This window comes from Ammodytes marinus (assembly GCF_949987685.1).
Source record: "Ammodytes marinus genome assembly, chromosome: 9".
Classification (NCBI taxonomy): Eukaryota; Metazoa; Chordata; class Actinopteri; order Uranoscopiformes; family Ammodytidae; genus Ammodytes; species Ammodytes marinus.
Window position 1 is genome coordinate 7,489,387 of NC_137213.1, and position 24,680 is coordinate 7,514,066.

General features: G+C 40.1%; 2 protein-coding genes across 2 annotated transcripts; both read left to right on the top strand.

Annotated features, from left to right (window-relative positions):
• Positions 1 to 891: 891 nt before the first annotated feature.
• On the top strand, positions 892 to 13,788 carry xirp1 (xin actin binding repeat containing 1; the record flags this gene model as incomplete). The annotated part of the gene is made up of 10 exons (XM_080034943.1): positions 892 to 1,016; positions 1,227 to 1,281; positions 2,045 to 2,341; positions 3,387 to 3,465; positions 3,956 to 4,045; positions 4,533 to 4,700; positions 7,015 to 7,157; positions 7,389 to 7,430; positions 8,811 to 13,259; positions 13,678 to 13,788. The coding sequence occupies 10 exons, from the start codon at positions 892 to 894 to the stop codon at positions 13,678 to 13,680; spliced, it is 5,451 nt and encodes a 1,816-aa protein (XP_079891069.1). The 3' UTR covers positions 13,681 to 13,788.
• A 228-nt stretch (positions 13,789 to 14,016) lies between these two features.
• LOC307255017 (xin actin-binding repeat-containing protein 1-like) lies at positions 14,017 to 15,773 on the top strand. Its single transcript, XM_080033614.1, has one exon. It carries the CDS (start codon positions 14,094 to 14,096, stop codon positions 15,765 to 15,767), a length of 1,674 nt encoding a protein of 557 aa, XP_079889740.1. The 5' UTR covers positions 14,017 to 14,093; the 3' UTR covers positions 15,768 to 15,773.
• The last annotated feature ends 8,907 nt before the right edge of the window (positions 15,774 to 24,680 follow it).

Here is a 24,680-nt window from a genome sequence, read left to right on the forward strand (position 1 = left end):
AACATTTTCTGCACGTTTTCTTTAAAACCGAATGTATCATAAATCAGACAACTAACAACAAAATAATAAATCCTTCAGAAAAGTATTTCTCGCCTTAAACACACCTTGGTTTCTGTTGATCCCATATTTATCAGCTGTTGTTATAGGAGCAGGAATCATATCCGGCATATCCGAATCACAAGGTGTTAAAGGACTTTGGCCAGTGGAAATTGCTGTGTCTTGTGAGAGATGCTCCTTCACCACAGGTCAGTCACAGAGACCAGAGATGCACAGGTGACTTCTGCTCCGTCTCTTCAGGTATGGGCTTTAATATTCTTTTGATTTTGCAGAAAGAGCAGCATACCTTTTATTTGCACTGAGAATATTCTAACGTGGTTGTTTATGTATATATATATATAGCTGGTTTTCTCTCCCTGCATGAGTTTAGACAATATAAATTTGAATATAAATGTCTCTTTCTTCAAAACTAAGGACCTTTTTCTTCTGTTCTTTTTTCTTTTAAGAGTAGGGCAGCATGCAGGGCAACATTAAAAACATGAAGTATATTTATTGTACAATAGCACAAAGGCACACTTAAGGGTTAATTTCAATGTGCTGTCATGAGTGCAGGAGATCATAAACATTAACAGAGTCATATGACCGTCAATGTGACAATCTGTTAGATAATAACTCAAATGCAGTTAAACCTCAGTTGTAGACTTGCATACAAGTCATAAAGTTGAATCAAGACGAGAAATTGATAAGATAATCATAAACAAGTATTAGTCGTGTACTTTCTATCATGAATCCTTTAACACACAATATGCTGTTCATTGAATTATTAGGCCATTCAAAGTTTTTGTCAAACATAATTATTGTAATATTTCCTCAGCTGCTGTTAAAGGGACTGCCATGGAGTCCTTTGGTCTGAGGAGGACCCAGTCCCTGAGGAGTCTTTCTGGGGTTCAGGAGAGGTCATGGGCCATGCCAGCTCCCAGACGCTGGGAAAGGAAGTCTGTGTCTCAGCTGGTGCAACAGTAAGTTCTGCACAACATACTGTAAGGAAAGTTCAGTGAGCGGGCAGGAGATTGTTCTGTGTGCTTCATTTTGACATTTATAGTATATACAGTACATTGGTAGTTTCCCAGTAACCTCCTCTTGTGGTCCCCAATGAGGAATGAAAGTTGATTGGATTAGAATCACAAGAGTCCCTGTAAATAAATGTGTCAATACTTTTGCTCCAACAGTTACCAAAGCTGTGCCGACCTAAGGAGTATTGAAAAAGTGGAGCATAAACTCCAGGTAGTACATCTTCTTATTTCTTAATTTTTTTTCATCATGAGTAATACATGTGACAACTATAAAAACAAAAACACATTAAGGCGAGACAATACAATTACACTGTCTTTTTCAAGCGGTGGTCAATTTTGAGATTTTTGTCAATTTTGCTTTGATAAAATGTCTTCATTCATAAAAATATAGATAAAAGGTCCAAAATGTACATTTGGGTGTATATTTCATTGAACCTTGTCTGTATATTTCTCCTATACAACCATCATTATGGCCATTATCTCAACATTATTTTTTTTCCTATAGTGAACCAACAATCTCAACTGATAAAGCACTTACATCAACTAAACTTTCTATAATAATTCTAAGCACTATGTGAAGGTTATTGCAGAAGGGTTTGTTCATATTGTCATTTGTCTGATATATAAAATTTTGTTCTGAAAAACATGCAGAAAATGCATTTGAGACATGTATGTTATGTGATTCATAAATTGAAAAAAAGCTTTATCTGTTGTGTAAAAACGTTGGACACTAAATGGTTGTACTCTGGCTTTATCAAACATCTAGATTTTAAGTTTTTAAAGAGATGCAAGTGTATGAATAATTAGATAGATTTTCCAAATTTGCATATTCAAACATTTCTGAAACAAATGCAATAAAAAAAAGTAATAGTTTTAATGTAAGTAATCAACTGGCAAAGTTGTATGATGATAAGTTAAGGATGTTACCCCATTCACCTGCAGTATCTCACATTAAAACCAATGGTGGCTTTCAGGTGTCAGAAAGCGTTGTGGTGGACAGTGGATGGAGGAGGCTGGAGAGCAGGGAGAATGTGGCCCTTTGTGGATCTGGAAAGAGCTCCACTCTGTCCAGGAGTCGCTCCATGGACTTCCTCCCTCAGAGAGAGCCTTCAGTCACCAGAGCCATGTGTGCCCTGTTTGAGTCCAAGGCCACCCTGAAACAAGGCTTCAACAGCAGCCCAAGGCTCAACTCCAGCAGTAACACAGGGAAAGACTGCCCTCTGCAGGCCAGGACAAGTCACAACTCTCCTTTACAGGACAAAACCATCCAGGTGTGTGACTTTAGTACATGTGTTAATATTTTATACGACTGCATTGACTCAGTGATGCATTCCTTGATTCTTTATTGACAGTGCCAAAGCCACTTAGAATCAATCATGTGCTTGTGAGCATTAATTACCCACACTTAGAAAGAACAAGTTGATTGCACTTGCCATTTTTAAGCTGGTAAAACTACACCAAATTAAGTAAATAAGATAATTATAAGGTAACTTAAAGCAAACTGACAAGAAGAGTCACCCAAACATAAGACTAATAGTTAAGGGTACCTAACTTTTTCTTTTTTAAAGATCATTTTTTTTTGGCATTTTCAAGCTTTATTGGATAGTACAGAGTTTAAATGGGGTAACAGAGAGAGAGGGGGGATGACCTGCAGTAAAGGTCCACGGGTCTGATTTGAACCTGCGACCACTGCAACGAATGCCGGAGCCAATATGGTACGCGCTCTATCCACCACGCCACCAGAGCACCCCGTTTTTAACTTTTTCAAGGTTTTCCGATTCCTTGATTTTTTAAAGTGAGATCAACTTACCAATTGTGATTGTATAATTGCTTCAGTAGACAGTTCACATAGTGCATGGATGCATAAGAAACAGAAACAGCCAATCAATAAAAACTAGAGGCTTCAGAGAGAAACACCTCCAATTCCTGACAAAAACGTTCTCATGGAAGCTATAAAGCTGCACTTTTTTTTTTTTAAAGTTCAACATTTTGTGAAAATCCCTTTATGTCTATAAACACATCATATGAAGCTGGTTATCGGTTTCTGGCAGGCAGATTTATATAAGATTTTTTTTTTCAACTTCAGGTTGAGCTCTTTGCCTGTTTCCAGTTCTCATGCTAAGCTAAGCTAACCATCACTTTCTTTGCAGAAAGAAAGCCAACTGTCTTATTTCCCAAAACGTCAAACTATTCCATTAAGCTCCCATTGGTTCAAATTGTAACAGACCACTTTCCCATATTGGACAGCCAAAAAGAGACATATGATGTGACACTAGAAACAACTGTCGTCACAACACTGTACGTGTTTCTCCACAGCGAAGCGCCCAGGCAGAAGGAGGAAAGGGCACAAATGGGCTGCCAGGGTCTTACGACAGAGCATCCGGATACGCACACGGTGAGCAGGGGTGCCGGATTTCATGTTTACAGTCAGTGAGGTCTAATAGGGGGAGTATGACATGGCTCCCTTGAGGACATGAGTTCACCGTTCTATAATGGTGCCACAGTCCACAATCAGTTGTTGTCCTCACTTTTATAGGGATATTGCAAACTTGACTGCCACTGATCTTTGAGCAAGTGAATGTTTGTGTCCCTGCTCGTGCAATGAAATAGGTACTGTATGTAAACTGAGACTTTTATCCATCTGTGTCAAAAACAGTACTTGAAAAATCCCCACACACCTAGTGTATCAAATGAATGCAGAAAAAAGTGACCACAGGGTAAGGATCAAGGCCTCTGGGATTTAAAGTGTCACCATGTACATCCTGACAGAGTGCCGTCACTGCTTACCTCTGTGGTCTTTGGCACTGGGAGTAGCAGGGAAACAGCTAAATAAAGACAAGGATGTAGTGGTGCAAATGCATAACTATGCGTTTGACTTGCTTAAGATAGGAGTGACGCTGTCGCTGATGGCTTCGACCGTGACGCAGACCTTGGCCCTCTGAGCCATGCCTCTCTGTGTCCTGGAACTGATATCGGTGTGCTGTATCCTAGTTGACGCTTTGACCCAACGGTTGGTCTGTTGTGATTTAGACACAGCCAGGAATGTCAGTGGACAGCTATGGCGAGGATTACAGACAATGTGACAAAGATCATAATTTACTGTCCCAAACACAGGTGTAAATATTTCAAACCTGTCCACAAAATATATTTAAACCCCTAAAGAAAATTGTATGATCTATGATATGCTAGTATAATCTAACAAAATATATGTAACAAAACTTACATAAATCATACTTTTCATTGGAATGACCAAAATGGGACCTTTATTGTGTGTATTTTTCATCTTAAGTTGCCCAAACCAAACACCCACTGACAACTATGGGAATGGGAGGTGGAGGGGTGCCCCAGTCTCTCAGTGACTAACATAGGTGATTGACTCAGCCGTGTAGCAGCAGACGCCAGCCCACCCTCCCAAAATAGCCAGTGTCTTCGACTGGGGCAGCGGGCTCTGATAAAAATCAGCTGTCACCCAGGCCACGGGACGAGAGAGAGTTCAGTCACAGAGAACTGAGGAGCAGAGAGAAGCACTGAGAGAGGATACAGGCAGTATTCTACTACTATTGAGTCAGTTATCCTGCACAGCGGACATACACAGGGGAGAGACAGAGAACGCTGCTGGATGGTGTTTTAGTGAGTATTAACTTTACTGGGATGGAGGCAACTGATGTGAATGTGCAGCTAATGTAAAACAATACAAGTGCTACTGTATGATGACTGAGAAAGCAATGTAAATGGATGTATTATTCTATGTTAGAGTACTCTTATTCTGTCAGGTGTGATCCCAATTTGTGAGAATTAACATTGAATTGATCCTCTTTAATTTGTACTTATACTTCAGCCGAACAGTATTTGAAATATTACAATAAGGCTTAATTGTGTGCCAGTGTGTCAATGACAAACAACAATCTTCTCTTAGATAAATTAAAAAAGATAAAAGTGAAGAATAAATGATAAAATACTTGACTTTGACAAAAAAAATATAGAAACTATAACGATTCGAAAGCATTAATGGCTATTTCTTTATTAGTGATATCAGGACTGAACAAGGTGACAAAGCGTTATCATGACTATGTTGCTGGCATCTTCATTAGGTTTTAAGTGGCTATCCTTTTACAGACCCTTATCCTTAGACATGTCTGAAATGGGAGGTCAGACAGCAGGATCACTCGGTCGGCAGTTTTATTTCCATAACCAAAACAGTGATAACGAACTATAAAATGAGAAGCAGCGTCATCCGTCATTAAAGCAATGTGGAAAGTCACACCTTTTGACAGTTTGTGCTTTTTTTAGGTGTCTACAGGGCCTTTAGCTTGAGCAGCCATTTGGCACACTGGATTTCATTACATGTCTGTGAATGTGGCTACAATCGGCAACAGCTGATGGTGGTGAAGGTGGTGGTAGTGATGAACAAATACCAACTGCATTTCACCATCATTTGTACAGCTGCCCAATGGCCCAATGGCCCCCCTCCACCTTACTGTGCCGCTAATAGCTCCTCTTCATTCCTGGAGAGTTAACCCAGATCAAAGAGATGTCAGCAGAAAGTGCTTTGAGAGTGTGGGAATTTATAGAGAAAGGTATCAAAAGTCAGTGAGCTCCATTATACATATCAGGATGTCACCAGCTATTGCTATAGCTATTTGTGTGTGTGTGTGTGTGTGTGTGTGTGTGTGTGTGTGTGTGTGTGTGTGTGTGTGTGTGTGTGTGAGTGTGCGATGATGATAAGTGATGAAGTTGACCTCCCTGTTTAGCGAGTGAGGGCTTCAGCAGGACACGCATGGCACTCGGTCGTCCCATTCTGTCTGCTCACCCATCTATGAAAATGCTTTAAGTCCGCACTCGTGAGAGGCGCCGGCCCGCTGGTCCATCCTTTGTCCTGTGAGGGCTTAGTTTGTGAAAAGGGGAGGTGTGTTCAAATCTGGCTATTAGTTACAGCTGGATGGCCTGAGCAGTACACTGGACTGTTGACCTCCAGCTATACAGTATTGTTCGCAGGGCTGCTGTTGTTGTTTAAATATTTTCTGAATGTGTCATATCTACCATATTCCTCACACAAACGGATCAACTGTTTCCAGCTGATAAATACAGAGGACATTTGCTTTTTTTTTTAAACCAATCAAATAACTATTTAATTCAAAGGTAAAACTACTTCAGGTGATATGATGCATGTAAGTTGAGATCATTCCCATGTATTTAAGGGTCAGGCATTCGCATTCCTATGGTCAGGTGTTGATGGTTTGATGGCGGGAGCTCACACAAACAGTGTGCAAACAATCTCTGTCACTCCAGCTGAGCTAGCAGTTGCTGTTTTTTTCCACTTCTTGGGCGTCATGGTCAGTCCATGGCATGCAGTGTGGTCAGGGTCCGAGGCAAGCTGTGTGGGCCTATCCGTCTTGTCAGCTACTGGGATCAAAGCCTTCGTAAACTGACTTCTTTGTTACAATGTTTGTCTTTAAACCGATACTTTAAATCGTCTGTAGGTTCAGTCAAAAAATAAGTTCTACCAAATCACCATCGGCCTACCATAAACTGCAGGCCTTGTTGCACATGAAATAGTTTCCACAAGTGAACAGGAAGCTACAAGAGTGTGATAAGAAAGATTCCAGCATCACTATTAATACACACTATGGGCATAACTATAAATACACACACACACACACACACACACACACACACACACACACACACACACACACACACACACACACACACACACACACACACACACACACACACACACACACACACATGCTCTGCTTTGCTTATTTCTAAGATACAAAAGTGGGAGTACTTCCTATACAAGTGCGAGTTGACATATCTCAACTAGCAAATGCAATATTAGCAAACGGTCAATTTACTTCAATTATTGGTGTCTTTTAAAATGTAATTCATATTCTGCCCACGTATGATATATATCTGATGTATTTTCTCTTTTCTTTTGCAGATGACAAATATAGTCCATTACTGGGCACCCCAACTAGACAAAGCAGAGACAGAATATCTACTTCCTCCTCAGTGAGAGACAGATCGGCTATCTATCTGTCAAGAGCAGCAGCTATCGACTCCACAGGAGGCTCAACACAGACAGTGAGTTCCTGAAATGCCTGTCATACCTCTCCACAAACTCAGGTCAAGGGCCTCAACAGGGAATGACCAGTATGCTCTGCCACAATAGGAGCGACTCCACATTTCACAAAACATATTGCATACTTTGAACACATGTGCAACCAAGTGCTGACTAATACTTTTACATAAAATAATTAAATCTATTTATGATCCAATTGGTTAATCACACTTTCTTTTTTTGTTGTTCAAAAGGAATTCATCGGTTCTCCAGGAACAAGGTCTAAAAATCATAAGGTACTGTATAGTTCAATTAGCATATTTACTGTAGTGTGTGGGTGTTGTTGGTCGTGTGCTGTGTAACTGAGGCTTATGGTACTTGTATGAGAAAAGACACAATTCTTATCTAGTTTTCAAGAAACGACATGATCTTACCATATATTTATGCTTCCCGGTATTATATCCTTTCCTCATGTTCCCGCCATTACAATCATCAAAAAGTAACTACTTATTCCTTTTTGTTAATGCCTGGAGCAGACCACCTTTAGCAGTGCAGATTTCTTTCTCTCAAAACCTGAAAATCGTAATGTCTCGACCAATGCATACATTCAATTAAAATAATAATTTTTGTGGAAGTCTAAACAGACAGACAAACAATGTAGTCTGTGAGCACCATTGTAAAGAGTGACACTTTTTCTGTTGTTTTACATGTGCACTCCACCACTCAAGATTGAATTACTATTAGGTTTTAGTGCAGAGGGCGTTCACATCCACCAACTTTTGAACCGTACAGCAGGACAATGACAGAAAGTTCCAACACTTTTCACACAATATGAATAACCTTAAAGGTGTTATAGTAAATATTTTTTCTATTATATTTTGTATCAAATGAATTTGTGAAAGTTGCAGCTTATATGATAGTAGACTTATATAGACAGCTGGTAGCTGTCACCCAAGTACTTCCTTTCAGTTTAGGGTTTAGCGTCTTTTAGCGATACGATTTTGTTTTCTGTCCTACAACTTTACGATTATTGTTGATTTGCACCGTTTTCATCTGTGATGTTTTCGGATGCACTAGGCAGCTTTTTCTATCAGCAACAAACAACTCCATCTCTAAAAACCCACTGTGATAAACATGGTGGAGCATATGCCAACCAAAGAGCCAAACATTTCTCTTAAGAAAAGAGCTGTAAAGAGAGTGAATCTTGGATTTACATTCGTCAAAATACAAACCAATTATAATTTAAATCTGTCTCTGACGGATCGACCACTATTTGCTAACACCATTGCCATTTTAAATTATGATACTATATCAGTGTTGTGTTGACAGCTTGTTTCCAATGCTCTCAAGTGGCCTAATAATACTTTATTGGAGATACAATTTTCAGGTTTTTCTGTAAAGAAAAAAGAGAAAATTTAGTTACAAAACAATTAGTGCACTCACAGTATAGGTGTTTGTGTGATGTCTGCCTACTAACAGCTATGAGGTGTTCTGTTAACCCTGGTGTGACAGAGTATGGTTTGCTGTGAAAAGCATCAAGCGAGCATAGAGAAAGGTAAAGTATTGCTTAACTTACTAAAATGCATGTCATTCTAACATTTGCATGCACTATTACAACTACTGTTTTTGATATACGAAACCTGACAATATCACTCCCGTCTGTCTTTCATTTAAAGATGGCTGAAGCAGCCAGGAAAGTCACAGTTTCACACTCATCTCATGATGAAGACGACCTTCCTCTTCCCCCACCTCCTCTCATACCACCCAGACCCCTCGACTATGAAGGCCCGTCAGCGTTATCTAGCTTGCCTTTGCCTCCACCGAAAGAAACCTTTTCCATCTTCAACCAGCAGCGACAGAAGAGTGAGCTGAAGAGGCTTTTCAAACATATCCACCCTGACCTAAGGGCAAGTATTGACGATGCAGTGGATGATGACATCCTGAAGGCAGTGCAGTCAGAAAACGCTCAGGAATCTAACGCAGCTCAGTGTGAGGTGCAGTCCATGAGGTGGATCTTTGAGAACTGGAATTTGGACAACATTGGAGATCCTCATGCAACCAAGAAGATGCTGTATGACGAGGAGTTGAAAGGAGGAGATGTCAGAGGCACCTCCTCTATGTTTGAGCACACAGAAAGTGGCCATCAAATGTCTGCTCAAAGGCAGACTTCTGTCAGAGGGGATGTGAGAACATCAATGTGGCTGTTTGAGACCCAGCCCATAGATTGTCTAAATCAATCAAAAGGAGAAGAAGGTGAACTGGTTGAAGCAGTGCTGAAAGATCCCATCCAGCCAGGAGATGTGAGAGGGACCCGACTGCTTTTTGAGTCTAAACCGTTGGGTGACTTGGGACGCTGCAACTCCATAGAAGATCATAGCTTCCTCAAACTGAGATCTGAGCTTCAGGAACAGAAAGGAGATGTCCAAAAGACTGTCAAACTCTTCCAGGCGGATCCTTGCTGTGCCATCACAGACAAAAGTGGTAACATCCACAAGATTAAATCCATCTGCAGGGAGGAGATCAACAGTAGCAACATCAACACGGCTCGTTGGCTTTTTGAAACGCAGCCTTTGGATCTAATCAATAAGGGAACTGATGGGGTGAAGATTATTCGTGGTATATCTCTGGAAGAGGGGCACAGTGGCGGAGTAGACCAAAAGAGATGGATGTTTGAGACTCAGCCATTTGAGACAATACAAGAAGTTGTGGGAGGGGACAAGTTCGAAGGAACAGAGGCTGAATGTACGGTAGAGGCAGATGTTGTCAACAAGACAAAGCTCTTTGAGATGCAACCCTTGGCAGCACTTAAAGGAGACTCGGAAGAAAAGTCTTTGGAAAAGGAAGAAATTATTGGGGGAAATGTCAAGACCTCTCTATGGCTTTTTGAAACTCAACCCATGGAAACCCTTAATGAAAGCTATGAAGTTGGGCACTTAAAGAAAGTTACCCTTTCAGCTGACGAGCAAGGTGAAGTAAAAGGCAAAAAACAAATATTTGAGAGCTGCAGTATTCAAAAAGACACATCATTCAATGAACAAGAAATCGAAAGGGGCGATGTTAAGGGATTCAAACATCTTTTTGAAACAATTCCCCTGAGCAAAATTGCTCATTCTGATGAAGAGATTATTGAGAAGGATGCTTTTGCAGCAGGAGATGTGAAAAGTAACAAAGCAATGTTTGAGACATCTCCTTTATATGCCATAAAGGACAGCTCTGGAAACTTCCACAAGATCACAACTGTCAGCCGAGAAGAATTCATCAAAGGGAAGGTCCAAAACTATAAGTGGATGTTTGAGACCAAGCCTTTAGATGACCTTGCAGAGGGGAAGGGAAATGTTGAGGTAATAAAAGGCATCACAAGACAGGAAGATACAATGGGCAATGTTAACACGGCAAAGTGGCTCTTTGAAACTCAGACAATTGATGGGATTCATTCCAAGTTCAACCAGACAGAGCAGAATAATTCCGTAGAAGAGGAGCCTTGCAAAGGTGATGTCAGGACCTGTAAATGGTTATTTGAGACACAACCAATGGACATTTTGTATGACAAATCAGATAAAGCAAACGATAAAGAAGACATCGACAAAACCGATGTCAAGTCTATTACTTGGCTTTTTGAATCACAGCCTCTAGATAGTATCAAAGATGGTGACGAATTCAATTTGAAGCTGTGCAACACAATACAGGATTCTGTCAAATCACAGGTTGGTGTTCAGACAGGCAAGCGTCTTTTTGAAACAGAAACCTTGGATAGAACAAGAAAGGATGCTAATTCTGAACACAACGTGAGATGTGTCAGCCAGGTCAACTTTCAGTCCGGAGATGTCTCACGAGTGAAAGAACTTTTTGAATCTCAGTCCCTTGATGAAATAGGATCTGACATGATGACAGCATCAGATGAACAGAACCAAGAAAAACCCATTGAAAAAGGTTCAGTACATACATTTACCTGGATGTTTGAGAACTGTCCCATGAACCAGATCAACAAGGAAAGTGATGATGTGAACATTCAGAGAGTCAGTGATGCAGAGGGTGGTGATGTACGGAACAAAAAGTTTATATTTGAAACCTCTTCATTGGACAAAATCCATGATCAACCCCTTGAACAGAAGTCAGACTCTATAGAACAGCCTGTGATTAAGGTAGACGTGAAGTCGAGCACCATGATGTTTGAGTCCACGCCACTGTATGCCATCAGAGACAAAGAGGGCCAGTTTCATGAAGTCACAACTGTGAAAAAAGAGGAAGTAATGAAAGGTGATGTTAGAGGAGCAAGGTGGATGTTTGAAACAAAACCCCTGGATGCTATCAAGGAAGAGAATGAAATTTATGTGATCCGAGCTGTCACTCAGGAAGACGTCAAGAAAGGAGATGTCAAATCTGCCAGATGGAAGTTCGAAACACAACCTTTGGATTCCCTTACCAGCCGAGATGAACCCTATGTCAGGGTCATTGACGACTTAGGAAGTAATACTGTGCAGGCCAATAAACAGATATTTGAATCTGAGCAGTCACGTGAGAAGTTTGTGCGAATGGTTAGTGTCACTGATGTCCAGCAAGGTGATGTCAGGACCTCCACCTGGCTCTTTGAGAATCAAACCATTGACAGTCTGAAAGGAGAACCTCAGGAGCAAGGTCCAGTAAAAACAGTCCACAGAGAAGACAGCCAAAAAGGAGACGTTAAACGCTGTACCTGGCTGTTTGAATCGCAGCCACTGGACAAGATCAAGGAGTCTGATGATATCTCAGTACAAGGCACTGAGGAGATACCAAAAGCTGATGTGAAGTGCACTACCTGGCTTTTTGAGACCATGCCGCTGGACAAAATCACGGCCAGCAGTGTTTCTGAAACCCTGTCCTCTCTGTGTCAAATGACATTTGTTCACTCAGGCGGCATCATAATTCAAGCAAATGAGAGTGGAAATGTTGACATGGCGAAATATCTGCTCGAAAGCAACCAAGGCGTGCAAATCGAGAAAGAAGACATTGTTCGGGGTGACATCAGGAACATCATGTTACAACTCTTACTAAAACCAACCCTAAAGCCTCAAGTTAGTCTTCTTAGAGAAGTGGAGAAGGGTAAAGTGAATACCACAGTTGTAGAACTTCCAGTCTACCAGTCAGCTGCCCCTATCAACATTGAGAGGGATCAAAGAATGCAAAACATTGTCCAGATGATCGATGACCTGCTTTTTCATGAAAAGGATTTGAAAAAAGGAATCATCATGCAAGAGACTTCAGAGGGACAAGCAGAGATGTCAGTTTATTCACTTATCTGCAATTATGAAACCGAGAGTCACGTTATAGAGAAAGGAGATGTAAGGTCTACGATTGGAAATCTGTTAGCTACTGCCAATAGCCAGAGGACTGCAGCGTCATGTAGAGTGGATGAAAATGAAAAGGGAAATGTGAATTTGTACAAAAGTTGCATTGAAAAAGGAGATCTGCACTATCTCAAAAGTCTTCATAATGAGGCCTCAGGAGATGAGGTTGATCACGGCCTTCTGGTTGAGGACCACATTGAAATAGTTCATGGGGATGTCAAGGAAGCAAAGAGAAGTCTTTGTCAGCAAAAGGTGCAAGTAGAGCGAACCATTTCTGATGTCTTGCCTGGAGATGTTAGGAGCAACAAAAAGTTGTTTTCATCCGAGTGCTCTTCCAGTGTTGAAAATTGTCTAATAAAGGAAGAAATTGTCCGTGGGGATGTCTCATCAGCAAAGCATCAACTCACAGTTAAACAACCTGTAATGGTAGAAAAAGAGGATGTTGTGCCTGGTGACATCAAGGCAACACTGCAGTCATTAGAGCGTGCAAAGAAGCAGAGCTTGTGTGTGGAGCGGGAGATCATTAAACCTGGGACTATCTATGACATGGACTTGTCAGCGGAAGTTCCCGATATAGAAGGAGCCCAAGCACAAAAAGAGGTCATTGTATCTGGAGATGTAAAAGCAGCTAAAAAGTCCCTTGAATTGGCTAAGCAGCAAAGCATGCAGGTGGAGCGTGATGTCATTGTCCCTGGGAAGATATACAACCTGAATGTCACAGCTCAAGAGGAAGGCTCCTCAGCAGTGATGCAATCTACCTGTTCGTCTTCCAGATGCCAGCAAATCAAGACTTTTCCAAAGGTCAGTGATGCAGAAACAGCTCAAGAAAACAATGTTTCCTTTGAGGCTTGTCAACAAAGTGCAGTTATAGTCAATAATTGTGCACCAGAATCACTGCCACCTTTTGTAAGCTTTGAGTGTAATGGTCATACAACAGAAGATGAGACAGAAGAATGTATCAGAGGAGATGTGAAGGCAGCTATTAGATCTTTGCAGAGTGCAGCAACAGAGCAGAAGCTTCTAGATAAAGAAGATATTGTAAGAGGTAATGTCCAAATGGCTCTGCAATCTCTTGAGAAGTCTAGTGTAAATGTATCAAAAGGAGACTATAAAGATGCAATGATATACAGGAATTCAGGAAGGAGCAAGACTGTTCACAAGCAGTGTGTTGTGGTTTCTAAACCTCCATCTGACACAGAATTGTCTCCTTCAATTTCAGTAACGTGTGAAGGACAACCATCCATTACTACAAAGAATTCAACAATCAGCCCTGTAGCAAAAGGTACTTCCAAATCTTCCAGCTCCGAGAGTGTTACTCCTCCTCCACTCCCTCAAAAGACAAGTGAGAAACTACAGAAGCCAACTTTACCGCCAAAGCCACAATGGACACAATCAATGGTTGTGGAAGAAAACGATATTTCAACATGTGCTGCTCCTGTGGTGGCTTGCCCCAACATGAAAATCCCAGCGAATTCTCCAAAACAAAGCAAACCATTTTCTACATATTCAACACATAAGCAACAAGAAACCACAACACAAGGCAAAATCAGTAAAGAAACTTTAGATGAAATATACCCCCGAAACTGTGTTAATGAAGCAGTGCTAGACTTAGATAAAACAATTGAGCGTCTACCAATGAACTCAAAGGCCGGGGAAATTAGGAAAACCGCACCATTTGGCAAACCAGATGACCAAGTAATGATGTCAAACAGCATCGAAGTGGAAATGGAGAGAAATGTAATCCAGAAAATCAATGCTGCTGAGGAGATACAAATGTGCATAAAGAATTGTGCGGGAGATGGTAAACATGAAATGAGCCTAGGTTTGCATGCGGCTCTACAGAACTTTGAAAGAAAGGAGAATAAAACTCTGGACAAAAGAGCCCCTTTGTTGTCCAAGAAGGTAAAAGTAATAAATGACAATGTGACTGATCATAGAGAAAGCTACAAAACCACTGTGCATCAACACAAATCCCATTCCAGCCCCACCACAAAACAACACATCACTGATGACACACAGCAAACATCAAACACAAAAAGTCCAGTTGATGCTTGCCATATACAGCAACATTGTCTGAATAAAAAACAACCCAAACTTGAGGATAAAGTTGTTTTAAGACAGAAGAAAGTAAAGGAGACGGATGACGAAAGACGGCAAAGGCTGTCTGTCCACATGGAGGAGATTATGACAGGAAATGTTAAAACGGCCATGGAAATCTTTGACAATCTGAGAAAACGAGAGGAACTCAAAGGAATCCTCAGTGAAGTGGAAAACATAGAGGAAGAGACCAGCAGCGCAGATGGTAGTTCCTTGAAGACATTACATGAGAATGTCCCTGCTTGGATGGTTACACAGAGCAGAAATGTAAAGCAAAGTAAAACTGAACAAAAGAAAGTTGAAGTAGAGACACAGGATGATGATCTAGAAAGCATCTCCTCTGTTGAGACTGCATTTGAAGATCTGGAAAAGGCAAGCAAGGAGATAATGAATCTGAAGGAACAAACGTTAGCCAAATTGCTTGATATTGAAGAGTCAATTAAAAAGGCTCTGTACTCAGTCTCCAATCTGAAATCTGAGGCCGACATTGCAGGGTTGTCAGGACTTTTTGATGAATCCTTGAAATCCGAGCAAAACTTTCAACCTACCAACAACATCAGGAAAATAAGTATTGGGTCCAGCAAAGCCAAATCCGGTCAAATCATAAAAACCTCTGACATGAGTATGCAGACAGGTTTGGATTCTTGTCCTTCTAAACAAGAAGTTCCCAGACCAGTCCACAATAAGCCACTTATCAGACAATCCTCGTCCCAATCTTCCCCGTCATTCATCTCCATTCAGTCAGCTGCCAGAAAGCCTGCCGTACAACCAAAGTCACCAATGTCAACATTTAAACCGAAAACAGAGAGTAAATCTCAAACGTGCCATGATGCAAGAAGTGATCTAGGACAGAAGTCCTTAAAAAATGGTCACAGTCCTGCACATCGCAATGTCAGCGTGCTCGAGGTGAAGACTATTCCAGAGCAACCCGCAGGAATAGTTGGCACAAAGACTGTCAGTGAAACATATGAAGAGACAGACGGCTTTGGCAATGTTTATGTTTCTTCTGTGACTTCAACATTTGTCACCAAACAGTCTGACAGTAAGTCATCTTCACTGTTTGAAGTAGTTGGGAGTCCAGCCAGATATGAAGTCATGACATCCCCATTAATTCGAAGATCTGCTCGCCCTTTTGAAGATAAAGTGTTGAACAACACTAAGGAGGAAGGGAAGGTGTTTGTAACATTTAGCCAGCCAAAGGCAAAGCCCTAAAAAGGACAGGACAGGCAATGTTTTTCCCACTCTTCTAATCTTAGGAAAGCAGTTATTCCATTTGTGTATTTATACATTATGTTTTCAAGAAAAAGGTTTTGTTAGTCATAAAATTGATCTCATGAGATCATGAAAATGCTGACTTTTAATTAAATGAAAGTGTTTAAGATTTTATATTGTAACCTCATGATAAAGTGTTCTTTTATTAAAGCTAAACATACTGTTGAAACGTTATGTTCTGTTGTGTAAATTGTCAAATAAATAACAGTTAAAAAAAATATATATTTGATTTATATTTTTGTGCTGGTTTTCATTATTTTTGTTCCACACATTTTAAAATGTAATATAAATAAAACAATTGAAATTATCATGGAGCTCACGTCACAGAAATGGCTAAATGTTCTCCTCCTTATGCATATTTTTTTTTTGTCCGAAGTAACAATTCAGAAGTTGCCTTTTCTCAGAAGTGCTCCTTCAAGAATTTTGCAAAAACAATATTGCTCAGATTGGTGATTATATTATATTATGTAAAGGCAACGGCTGTTGTAAGTAGCTCTGTCTTGTGAAGAACAAAAATCACAGAAAAAATAAACATAATTTATGACCTTCACACAGACAAATGTTTTGAGAAATAAAAAGATGACAAAGAGGGAATCATGGGATATAAACTTTTAGTTACGTTAAATGGAATGTGTTTTATCATCGTAGTTCCAGTCACCTGCCAAGGAAATGTGTTCTGCCTGTTTCACACCTGTCTACCCAATGGAAAAAATGGTTGCCAATAAACTTATCCTGCACAACAGCTGTTTCTCCTGTAAACACTGTAAGAAGAAGCTCAGGTAAGATTTGTCTACACAAAATGATCAAATGACTCAAATCAACATGAAATTAATCATATTCATCCTAATTAATACAATACCTTATAATAATGAAATAATGAAATATCTTAATTAATGAAAAAAAACTATTGTTGCAAACCTCCGATGCATGGAAACATTCACAACATCTATACAGGTGCATCTCATATTATTAGACCAGTGGTTCTCAATTATTTTCTGTCATGCTCCCCCTAGGGGACAGCATTTTTTTTTGCGCCCCCCTAAATTGAAATACTATTGAGAACCTGCTAATATTTATTTATTTATCTGTATAAAACCACTGTATGAGTTTCTGGCACGAGCATTCTGCATACAATCACTTTATTATCAAATTAGATAACAAAAATTAGCTGAGATAACTTCTGCAGCAAAAAAAATCAAAGTTCAGTTTATTAGCTCAATTTGTAACATTTAAACAAGACTGCTCAGTCTGTGTGAATCTCAGGACAGAGAAACAAGAGCAAATGATTCACTGAGATTTGCATTTCATTCAAAACATTTTTAAACTGTAAACATAGGTGGTGTTTTTTTATTATTATTGGCCAATAGGCCTTCTGTGATGCAATAACCAATAATGAATTGATGTTATTATTAGTCTACTTGCTTGATTTCTTTTTAAATAGCCTACAGAGACACTTGGAGACACATGTGGACATTTATTTACTGCAAATCGCAGCCTTTCGCGCGGATATGACCATACACAAGCACACATCGCGCTTGCTAGCACTTAAAAAAAAAATAATAATGTTTTTGGTCAGTTGGAAATCAAGGCAGCCCGCGCCCCCCTGACAACTCACGGCGCCCCCCCAGGGGGGCGCGCCCCACCATTTGAGAAGCACTGTATTAGACTATCATGGAAAAGCTAATTTTCTTCTGTAACTTAATTAAAAAAGTGAAAGTTCCATATATTCTAGATTCATTAGACATAACGTGATATATTTCAGCCATTTTTTGTTTAACTTTGCGGGTTCCAGCTTACAGCTCATGAAAATCAAAAATCCAGTATCTCAAAATATTAGAATATTACATATTCCAATAAAAAAATTATATATAATACAGAAATGTCAACCTTTTTTAAAGGTATTTGCATTCATCCACTCAATACCCTGTCTGGGATCTTATTTTGCATGAATTATTGCATTAATGCAGCATGGCATGGAAACGATCAGGCTGAGGCACTGCTGAGGTGTCAAGGAAGCCCAAAGGCCTGTTTCAGGTAGCTGGTTTTGAGGCAACCCAGAGTTTGTTCGCTCTGAGTTAGTGGAAACTCTGGGTTTTCCGTTTCAGGTAGCAGGTTCAGCGCAACCGAGAGTCAGTTACTGCGGCAACATACGCCATGGGTCTAACCTGCTCGGGAGGTGGTTAGACCTACCCGAGTTTGTTTTCACTTTACGCTGCAGCTCCGACTGAAGAAGGAGTCACTGTCACAACGCGTCCCTGTACAGTTTGAAGCAAAATCACTCCATAGAAATCTCCATCGGGATGTTTTTATCATTTCCTGATGATTTTACGTTTGACCGATCATTTATCTGATCAGTAGCCTTGTTCTCAGCCGTTCATATAGGCGGCCACTTTACACATCGTGAAATGCTCTACATTCAGATTAATAAACCTATTTGTATTGTATGCTTTTTAACATCTGTGCCACTGAACAGATTTATGTCAGGTGGATTCATGTAACGCTGCGGCTGCACGCGATCGTTATTGTTCACTTGTGTGATCCTAAAGTCACAGACGAGCCTCGTTAAATAGCCTAATATGAATATACAAATTATACAATAATTTAAACTGTGATCACTTGAGGAAAATGGATCTGGTAATAAATCAATCAGGCTCTTCAATGGAAACTGTCACCTAATGTGTCCGTTTACTGCACAGTATTAGGCCATAGCTTGCCAACATATTATACAGCGAATATAAAACACTGTCAGTAATGTTGTGCCGCGCCAGCTTTATACTTTACTGCTGATATGCGTAACTTTTTAAAATAGACTATGGCTTCTCATACGGAAGCAAAATTATTCTCTTGACAAAAAATGTTTGCTCTGTTTTTTTCTGAATTGCTGAGGAGATTAGATCAGAGTTATGAGACAATATCCCTGTTAATTCTTCTCCATACCATAAACTCATTCGTTAATATTTCTAACTCTAGTGGGAGGAGCGGAGATTTCTTTTTTCTTTTTTGAGAAGTGGAGAAGTGGGAGGATCAAGCATTTGTTTCTTCTGTTTCCATGGTGAATCATGTTATCAGCGATCCATTGACGATGGCTTTTACGCACGCGATCAACCCAGAGTGAACACGCTCAGAATTGATTTACCCAACGCTGACCCACTGTTCTGAAACCGAAAACCCAGAGTTGCTCGTCAACCCTGCGCTCTGAGTTGACCAACTCAGAGCGCAGGATTAAACTCAGAGTATGTAAAACCAGCTACCTGAAACAGGGCTCAGGTTGCTTTGATAGCGGCCTCCAGCTTGTTTGTATTGTTGGGTCTGCTGACTCTCATCTTCCTCTTGACAATACTCCATAGATTCTCTATTGGGTTTGGGTCAGGAAAGTTGTCTTGCCAAACCAGCACAGAAATATAATGGTCAGCTAACCAGTTACAAGTGGTTTTGGCACTATGGGCAGGTGCCAAGTTGTGCTGGAAAAGTGAAATGGTCATCTCCATAAAGCTTGTCAGCAGATGGATACATGAAGTGCTCTAAAATCTCCTGGTAGACGGCTGTGTTGCAGGTGACATGAATCCAGTGTCAAGTTTCCACAGTCAGTGATGATAAGGGAATCATCACTGACTGTGGAAACTTGACACTGGATTTCAAGCAACTTGGATTCTGTGCCTCTTCACTCTTCCTCCAGACTCTGAGACCTTGATTTCCAAATGTAAGGCCACATTTCATTTGGATCAGAGATGATTTGGGGTAGCATGTCATCTGCTGCTGTTGGACCACTGTGTTATTAAGTCCAAAGTCAATGCAGCCATCTCCATGGAGATATTAGAGCACTTGCTTCCGGCTGTTGACATGCTTTACGTAGATGACCATTTTCCTTTTACAGCAAGACTTGGCACCTGCCCACAGTGCCAAAACCACTAGTAACTGGTTGGCTGAGCTTGAGTGGCCAGCCAACTCGCCTGATTTGAACCCCATAGAGAATGTATGGAGTATTGTAGAGAGGAAGATGCGAGCCACCGGACCCAACAATACAGATGAGCTGAAAGCCACTATCAAAGCAACCTGGGCTTCCATAACAAGTCAGCAGTGCCACAGACTGATCGTCTCCATGCCATGCCACATTGATGCAGGTATTGAGTGGATTTTTTGATTGGCAATATGAAATATTCTAATATTTTGACATGCTGGATTTTTGATTTTCATTAGCCGTAAGCTGTATCCTGCAAAATAAACATAAAAAGGGCCTGAAATATTTCACTTAATGTCTAATAAAACTAGAATATATAGAACTTTCAATTTTTTTATTAAATTACAGAAAGAAAATAAGCTTGTTCATGATATTCTAATAATATGAGATGCACCTGTAGTAGAAATAAACAATCAGATGACAAATGAAATAATATACTGTATATATTTGTTATATTACAAAATACTGTTTTACTTTATTGCAGCATCAACAACTATTCTTCTCTGTATGGGGAGTTCTACTGCATATCTCACTACCAACAGCTTTTTAAAAGAAAAGGAAATTATGATGAAGGATTTGGGCACAAGCAACATAAAGACCATTGGCTTCATAAAAATAAAGGGACAGATGAGCCAGATGCTTTGTCCACTCCCAAAATGACAAAAAGCAACTTCAACAAATCTGATGGCTCCAGAGCATCCACTGGTTTTGTGTTAGTCACAAAGTCCCCTGCAAGAGAGGCATATGCCAGTGGAGCTGATGTTAAGGGCAAAGTAAAAATGGACTGGCCTCCAGAGAAAAAGCATATTGCGGTCAATCCAGCAAATCAAACTTACAGGAAAAATAAGACATCTGATGTTCGAAATTATAGCACAAGCTTGAAAGTGCATCGCAAAAGTGACAACAACCAATTAAAACTCAACCATGGTGGAGATATGAAGGATAATGTGAAGACATTGTCAAGCTCCTTAATTTCAGGTGTCAAGGAAAAATCTAAGACAACAAATTATGGCTCACCTGAGAAGTTGCCCACTGAGGAAACAAAACCCAAGGGTGATCCAACCAAAGCAGGGCATTTCCAATTTCCGAGTTCTACTGCCACAAACCAAAAAACACAACAGAAAAACGTGCCACCCATCTCAAAAACAAACTATAACGCAACATCCAACAGGCTGGATACCTTTCCAAATAAAGCTAAGAAGTCTGTACGGTTTGCTCCAAATGTTGAGCAACATGTTGCTCAGTACGACCCGTCGTCTCAACTGCCCACAGAGGCCAATGGTGAAGAGCACAGTACACAGCTCTCAGACCAACCTGAACAGAGCAAAGTGAATAAATCCAATGATATAAAAGATATCAATGACAAAAATAACATTGATCATTTGTCTTTTGAGATCAGCAAAGAGCAGAGCGAAAAAGAGGTGTGCCTTGAAAACCCAGAATTTAAATACGAAGGAGAAAGAAGCCAGACATTATACCAAGAGCCTGATGGTAAGGTGGAGAACAGCCAAGATATCCCACAGACTGGTGTATCAGTTTTGAATGAAGTTGTAGACAAGGCTGAGAAATCCCTTCATATTCAGAGTTTCACTGAAACTTCAAATTCAACTCAAGAAGTTGTGAAACCCCAAGAGCCATCTGATAATGTAATTCCAAGAGACTCCATCAACCCGTGCCAATCGGAAAATCAAAATACTCCGCACGGTCCTGCAGAGAATATCAGTGGAGAGGAGGTCAGTCTTGAGATCAATAAAAATCTATTTGAAAAGACTGAATCAATTAATGATAAAGAAAACAGTGCTAGTCAGAAGAAGCCTGTTGCCAGAACAAATTCTCTGAAGGGTTCTCCAAAACAGGCAGAAAAGACAAAGGCCAAGCTAGGGTCTTGGTCCAAAGGAAAGAGTCCTTTATCAAAGCTCTTCACATCAGGTGGAAGTATCAAAACAAACACAGTTGAACCAAAAGATGCCAAGAAGCCAGAAGCCAAACCTGGTGTTGGACTCTTAGGGAGACTGTTTCAGTCATCCTCTGAGAAGGCAGAGGATACTACAACATCCTCCCCGCAAGATGAAATAATCGATAAAACACCTGCTAATGACAGAAAGACAGAGGAGAAAAAGGAGGCCCTCACAAAACAGATGCAAAAGGAAGGCGACATATCTCAGGAACAAGAGGCAGGGGAGCACATCCAAGAAAAGCCACATTCAGCAGAGCCCAGCACACTGGATAGTAACAAAGGTGAAGGGCTACGCAAAGAGCCATCCAATCTGCTCAAGCCTTCAACAAGTGAAACACAAAATGTAAGAGACGAACAACCACAACAAACTGATTCAAATCCAACTGCTGATCAAGAATCAGATTTGCAAAGCAGCAAGGTTACGGTTCTGTCTTTGACTGAATGTAAAGATCCTCACATTAATGTGCCATCAGTGAGCCAAGTGTCTGAGAAGTTAAATGATCATTTGAAAGCTGAGAAAAGTGCAGATGAAGTTTTAAATGCTCCATTTAATGATAATATTTTCGGGGATAGTTTCAGTTCAGCACTTGGTGACCCACTGACCATCCATATAAACACTGATGAACCTGCTATAAAGCCAGATGAACTAATTGATGCACCAGATGGAGGAGGAAGAGACCTGTGCGGTGAAGGAGGGCTTTTCGATCTCAACCACGAACTTCCTCAAGATTCTTCCAATCTTTTTGGTCTGCCTGACTCTCAGCATTTTGTGAACACCCCTGGTGATACATTTTCATCTTCTTTGAATGATGCAGCTTTGCCCGAAGCTGCTCCTGCTGATACTATTAGTTTGCTTGACTCTCAACCAATAGCAAATGAGAATGAAGTGGCGCTTGGCATGACAGATGAGCTCATTTTCCCAAACTCAGTACCTGTTCAACAAGGCGAGGATCAGACCTTAAGTCCTTTTGGTAAAAGCAGTCAGACAACGGAACAGGCTACTGACTTTGACATATTCAGCTCAAATGACGTTCTGTTCACTCAGTCACCTACTGTTGATGTGCCCCAAGGAGGTGCAGATGCTTCCATAATCCAACCGTCTGCCTTTTCCGATGACATCTTTGGTGTTGGTGACATCTCGAGCAGTGCTGATGCATTCACACTTCTGCCATCCACCCCAGCCACTTCTAATTCACTGAATGATTTCCTTGGTTCAGATACATCATCTACTACTGCTCCTTTCAATCAGACAGATCTTTTTGCTGATGACATGTTTGCATCAGAACCGCAGCTGATGCAATTGTCTCAGCCAAGTAATGTCAATTCATTTGTGGACAGTCTTTTAGTCCCCGACAACAACAGCACTGAGCAAACAGCAGAGAAAACTGTCACAAATAGCAGCTGGATGGATGATTTACTTGGGTAAAAGCAGTGCTCTGTTGACAAGATGCAATACACACATACGAATGTAAAAAAAAAATAAAGACATCAAGTTAAGATGTTTTTAAAAAGCACTCAAATGGATTTCATAACCACTTTACATTTAATTAGTTAAAATAAAATTTGTTTTTATTAGCAATTACACTTTATTAAGAAACCTATATCCACTACAATCTATAACGTTAATGTCATTTTTTTTAACTTGGTCTGTACAGTGTGTTCTTTTACATTGCAGCTGTAAAATGAATGTATCTGACATGGAAATTATTTTATTTCAAAGTTAACCTGAATTGAAGCAGACAATGTGTATGGGTTAATTAACAATCATTTAAAGTGATTTTGTATGAATAAGTAGTTGTGAAAATAATACACAAGTGTAATAACTGTTATTTGACTGTGAACTCTCTGTATAAATTGCAGAAAACTACTGTAACTGTAAATATTCTTACATGAAAATACTGTGTTTTAGTGTGTGATTAGTGATTAATCTGTAATAAAATTACAACTTTTTGATCGAGGCAGTTTTGTTTAAATTTATTGTGGCTCGTTTGGGTTGTGAAAATTGACATATCGGTTTGTCTAATGGCCTCACTTACACCATGACCAAACTTGACTGAGACCGTTTATAAGCAGACTGATGCAGTGTATTTGTGGAGTGAAAGCAATTGGACAAATAACATTGCATTTTTAGCAGGATTTTAGGGCTTAAGTAGCTACTTTTAAAAACATCAGCTGATTGTTAACCGTTCGGTAAGTGATATAATCAATTTGTAGGCCATAACGATGTAGGCCTATAACATCATCATCAATGTGCAAATCAAACATGAAATATTTCGGTAGGCCTACAAGATGCAGAAATATTTCAGCCTGTTTTTGTCCATTACACATTATTGGTAACCTGCAGTAAATTTGGCTCCGCTCTCATTTCTATATGCTAAATATAAAGCTATAGCCAGCAGCCACTTAGCTTAGCGCAGTTAGCATTTAGACTGCAAGCAGGGGGAAACAGTTATCCTGGTTCTGTTCAAAGGTAACACAATCCACTTACCAGCATCTTCAAAGCTCAATAATGAACACATGACTTGATCACCATACGGACTCGAGTCTGGTGTCGATTATTTCACCTAACTCCAGTAGTCTCATGTAATAACTACATTTACTACAGTAGCCTACTGTAGTACAAGTTTGAGGCACTTGTACTTTACTTGAGTATTTTCTTTTTTTATTCTACTTAATCTTTCTACTTTACTCCACTACAATTCAGTGTGACATATTCTACTTTTTACTCCACTACATTTATCTGATAACTCGAGTTATTAGTTACTTTAGCAATTAGGACTTTTTCCAGATGAAACATATGAAGTTATTCAAATATTGCATACTACCCAACACTATGCAGGCCTGCACGCACAGATTATACCTTTGTCGAATAATTGATAACTTGACTGTCAAAATGTATTTTCTTCTGACTATTTTCATTTTAAATGCAGAAATTCAT